At 62.4% G+C, this 5,230-nt stretch overlaps 1 protein-coding gene across 1 annotated transcript; it reads right to left on the reverse strand.

The window, feature by feature from the left end:
- Positions 1-338: 338 nt before the first annotated feature.
- On the reverse strand, positions 339-4,553 carry LINJ_16_1400 (conserved hypothetical protein; the record flags this gene model as incomplete). The annotated part of the gene is made up of 1 exon (XM_001464584.2): positions 339-4,553. One exon carries the CDS (start codon positions 4,551-4,553, stop codon positions 339-341), a length of 4,215 nt encoding a protein of 1,404 aa, XP_001464621.2.
- Between the last annotated feature and the right edge of the window lie 677 nt (positions 4,554-5,230).

A 5,230-nucleotide genomic window follows, 5' to 3' on the forward strand; every position in this document is an offset into this window, starting at 1 on the left:
CACGCCCTAGTGTGTGAAGGACACCTCTCTCCCTATCTACATGCTTACATTCAGCAAGTCGTTACGGCCGCGGTTACAGACCCCTTCCCAGGCCTTGCTGTTCCTGTTACGCAGCGTCTTCCACCCGCTGTTCTCTTCGAGTGCTCTACACAAGTCGGGTGGAGACGACTGGCTAACGAGCTACAGCAGTCCCTGGGACATTGGAGAAACAGACGCGCGCACAAGTACGCAAATACAGACACATGCACGCATGGCAGCGGCGACGGCGGGGTGGGGGTATTCCGGTGACACCGCCAATGCCCGTCCCCCACCCCTCCGCGCACAAGGACCAGGGGTATCTACTCGTGCCGGTCCGTTTTGTGTGAAAGGCCCTCGCCGCCATCGTTGGCGATGAAGGAGACGCGACGCCGTCGGGGCACGCGAAACTGGGCCGGAGCCACAGAGCTGTCCAGCAGCGTGCTCCCCTCGCGCACGTTCGAGTCTTCTAGCAGGCGGCTGCGTTCCACCGCGCCGTTGACGTCCTCGTCCTTGACGTCGTCCTCGGCGCGCGTATTTGCGATGTCCAGCACCTTCAGCTCCGGCAGGTCGGTCACTCCTTTCAGCCCCGCCTTTGTGACGTATGTGTGGTTGAGGCGCAACTCTCGCAGACGACGGCAGGTGCGCAGGCACGTCACGTCTGAAATGTGGCGGTTGTCGCTCAGCTCGAGCACTTCGAGTGCTCGCAACGTGCCCAGGGATTTAATGGTGCTGTTGCGCAGAAGCCGACAACACTTGAGGTACAGCGTCGTGAGCGACGCGGATCGTTCGAGAAAGGCGAGGTCTTGCACGGAACTGTTCGTCAGGTCAAGCGTCGTCAAGCACGGCATTGTGTTCACGCCCACCAGGCGTGGAGACGTCACGCGGCACTCTAGCGCCGGCGCCGGCCCCTTGCTGTCGCGCCGCTCCTTCCACCGCCAGACGAGCGTCTGGAGTCGCCACTTTGACTGCAGCAGTGACTCGATATCCTCCACGATAGTGTCGCTGACGTCGAGGTGCTGCAGCGCGCGCAGCTGATCGATGCGGCCGAGGTTGAAGCCGCACACGTTGCGGTTCGATTTGACAAGGATCTTCTTGAGGGACGGGGCGCCGCCGACAAGGAACTGTAGCGATACGATGCTCGTCTGTGAGATGTCCACCGTCTCCAGCGTAGGAATCTTCTCGATACCGCGCAGACCGTCAACAGTGACGAGCGTCTCGACGATAATGAGCTCGCGGAGCACTCGCAGCTCCTGCAGGAGGCGCAGATCATAGACATCTGTGAAGGAGAGGTCAAGGGAGGTGAGGCGACGCAGCGTAGGGATGTCGCCAATGATGCTGAGCAGCCCGCTCGCTGCGTTCGACGGACCGTTGGCCTCCTCGTTGTCGCTGTCGTCCAGGATGTCAGTCAGATTGGTGATGACGAGCGTCTCGAGGGTTCCGGCGAGCTGAGCGATGCTGCCGATGCCGCTGTTGTCGACGCGCGTGCGGCGCAAAATAAGGTGCTTGAGTGATTTGCTGTTGCAGAGCGAGTGAAAGCTGCGGATTGTGTTGAAGGACATGTCGATCGACTCGAGAGTCGGAATGCTGGCGAGTCCCGAAAAGCCCGCCTCGGTGTCGCGCCAAGCCACGGAACTGTCAGGCGTTACACCGTCCATCTGCGCCCGCCGCTGCTGTATAATGTCGTGGCAATTCTTGAGGCCGAGCCACTGGGCGCGCAGCCACTTGAGAGAGCGGCTCTTCTGCAGCACGGACAAGTTTGCGACCTTCGTGGTGCTCACATCGAGTGTGCTGAGTCGCGGCATCTCGCTGACGCCAAGGAGCCCGTCGTCCGTGATGTGGCAGCTGTACGCGATGAGTGTCTGGATGGAGCGCGATTTGGCAATCTGTTTCAGCGATGTCACCTTGGTGCGCGCAACGTTCAGCAGCGTCAGCGTCGACACCCGCTCCAGCCCGGCGAGGCCTTGGCTGTCCACGCGTGTGCCGTTGAGGTAGAGGTCGTTTAGAGAGCGGCTGGCGGAGAGGCACGTTACATCGCTAATCGGGGTCATGCCCAAGTCAAGTCGGCGCAGCCGCCGCAGCTTCTCCAAACCCCAAACACCCTCGTTTTCCAGAGGTGAGAACTGCGCGTCGATCCCCTCGATCCCGCAGGGCCGGCCGTTCGACCTCGTTGTCGGCGTCACGAGTGGCACCAGCGTTGTCAAGCAGCGCATGTGTGATACGCAGATCAACTTGAGCGTTGGAATATCTGCCAGCCCGCGCAGCCCCTCGCTGGGGATGGTGCTACCTTTCAGATTCAGCACGCGCAGCGTCAGCGACTGGGCGAGAATTGAACCGATGCTGGTGAACGTGGACATGGACAGGTTCAAGTCCTCCTCCTTCAAGTACGAGTTGAGCGCAGCTGTCTCCGCGTCGATGTCCAGGATCGCGCTGTCCGCGGAGGATCGGTTCTGCCCATTCGCATTACGTCCGGCGGCCGTCGTTGCGCTCGAGTTGACACGCGCCGGTGAGTAGCGACCGTTGTGGTTCAGCGCAGAGTCCGGGCACTGGGCCGAGCCACCACGACTATTGCCATTATCCAACGGCGAGGTCTTCATTGGGGCCGCGCCGGGTGGGCTTTGCCCCGCAGCGGGACCGCTGTTGATGGGTTTCGCTGGCTTCGCAGTTGCGGCGGTGGTGGCCGCCGCCTCCTTGGCTGCCGCACCGTTCGGGCTGCTATTTCCAGGCTGCTCATCGGTAGAGCTGAAGACACGCAGCGCCGTGTGTGGGGAGTTGTCGCCAGCTCCGATGGTGCTGGTGTGTGACAGGCGATGCGGCCCACCGTCGTGGAGATTGCTGGAGCAGCTTGGCGACCCCGGCGGGCATCCGCTTGATGCGTCGTCATTGTACGACGGCTTGGCGTGTGTCTCCGGAGCAGGGGCTTCCTCGCCGACGTTGCCGAGCTCATCCATGTTCTGGTTCTTGCGGAGTCCGGGCAGCGTCGGCTGGCGCACCGGGTGCGAGGCCGCTGCGCCGCTGAAGCCGGACGTGGCGTTGACGGTGGTCTTGTCGGCCGTCGCTTGCCAACTGTTGCTGCTGCTGGTATAGGGGCGCTTGCTGTCGCTCAAGAGGCCCCAGCGACCACCGGATGAGCCCGTCGACACCGATGAGCTCTCTTGTATCTCAACGGCCGAGTACACTGGATCCACCGCCAGCGGCGGGGATATCGAGGGCGTCAGCCCTTTCTGTGGCCTCCCCGCAGCGGACCGCGCGTTGCTATGTGCGCCTGCGCCGCTGCCTTGTGTGTAACGGTCTGGGAGGCTCGGCATAGTCGGCGACGGGGCGCGTGGAGACGGTGGTAACTTGAACGCTGCGATCTGCGGTTTACCAACCACTATCTTGGCCGATCGCGGCGTGGCGATGATGGGCGGCGTGCTCACGTCGTCCGACGGCGAGGTTGAGGATGACCCTATCTGGCTCTGCAACGCGCCCGCCGGCAAGGAACGGAGAGGCCTGAGTTGCTGCTGCTCCGGCTGCACGGTGCGCGGCAGCCCGCGGTGCGGATCTTGGGCTAAGAGGTGCGGCGAGGCCTCCGGGTGACGAGTGTTGCCGTCCTCCGAAGAGTTGGCAGCTGCCGAAAGGGGTGAGTGGCTGCTGTTGGTGCTGCTGCGAGGCGGCGAGAACTGCGGTGAAATCCGCGGCACCATCGTCACGCGCGGTGCCGACGATGCCATGCTCATGGACGTCTTCGGGGCCGTGCCGCTGCTGCTGCTGCTTTTATTCTTGTCTTTGTTGGGTGAGGCCTGCAGCGGGTTGGACTTAGGTAGTGACTCGGAGGCCGCCGACAATGTGGGATGGTCAACGGGTAGCGTGACTATGGACGACTCCCGCGAGGCGGCGCAGCTGCTACGGCGACTGTTGCGGGCCTTCTCTTTCTCATTCTCCTCCAGCACCCGAGCGTTGAACTTCTTCAAGGCCTCTTGCATGCCCTCCATGTCTCGCACAGACGCCGGCGCTGGTGGCGTACGTGTGGGCGGCTGCCGTGCTACGGTCGGGCGCGGGGCGCGCGTAGACGACGAGCAAGCATCGGGGGCGAGTGCATCGGGCGGTGCCAGATGCGACGTTGACGCCGACGCTGCCGGCGACGTGGCTGGGCTGCACCCGAGTGAAATCCGTGCGCTCCGTGATATAGTGGTGTTCGCTCGCGTTGTCGCAGGGCCCTTCGCAGCGGCAAGCAGTCCGGCCAGCGGGGGAAGCCGCTTGGTGGCAGCTGCGCCAGCGCCCTCGGAGGCGAGACTCAAGCGGCCAGGCTTGACGCACCGAGGTTCGCTCGACGCGTGCGCCGCGACACACACCGCGTCCATGGAGTTACGCGCCGTCGGCGGTGGCGTGTGCAGCATTGTGTCTGGCGGACACACCTCGTCCGGAGCGATGTTGCGGCGACGCTCGTGGCTCATACTGCCGCTGACATACACAGTGCCGTTGCCTGGCGCGTTCATGTTCAGTGCGGGTACCAGTGCTGATGACGCGGCCCGGTTCATCAGTTGTGGCGACTGCATCCGAACTCGGTGGAGTGCACGCTGGGAGGAAGACGATGGGAAGGACAGACGGCCGAGAAGGACACTTGAAAACTAGCCAACACACATACACACAGGATAATGGAACAATGCTTGTGCACGGATGGAGAAGGGAGGGAGGGAGGGAAGAGCGACAGAAAGGAAGAGAGAATGTCAGTAGGCGAGCTCCGCACCTATTCCGTCGACACGGCCAGCACCGACTCGCCGCAACCGTCGTAGCAGCAGCAGCGAGATGTGCAGACACGCTTGGAGGAAGGGAGGGAGGAGAGAGACAGAGAAAAGGAGGGGAAGAAGAGAGGAGGGGGAGGGGGTGGCACGTCCGAGCGTGAAACGAGCGAAACAACAACAGAGAGCTCAAGCAGAGCAAAGAAATAGAGAGGGAAGGACAGAGACTGAGAGTGGATGTGGATGTGGGACGTGGATGTGCCGAGGAAACAAAGAATCAGAGGTTACAGCGAGATGCTGCCGTTGCCACGCACATCTCTCGTCCTGCACGACGCACGTCCAGCGCGAAACACACGAGCGAAGAAAGGAAACACGAGGGGGGGAGGGAGGGAGGGAGGAAGAAGACGAACAAAGAACGCACTGCCCCCTTCCCTCCAAAACAACAACGACACAAAGGGTGATGATGGTGATGGGGGAGGATAGGGGAGAGCCCA

The sequence above is a fragment of the Leishmania infantum genome, chromosome 16 (assembly GCF_000002875.2).
Source record: "Leishmania infantum JPCM5 genome chromosome 16".
NCBI classification, from domain to species: domain Eukaryota; phylum Euglenozoa; class Kinetoplastea; order Trypanosomatida; family Trypanosomatidae; genus Leishmania; species Leishmania infantum.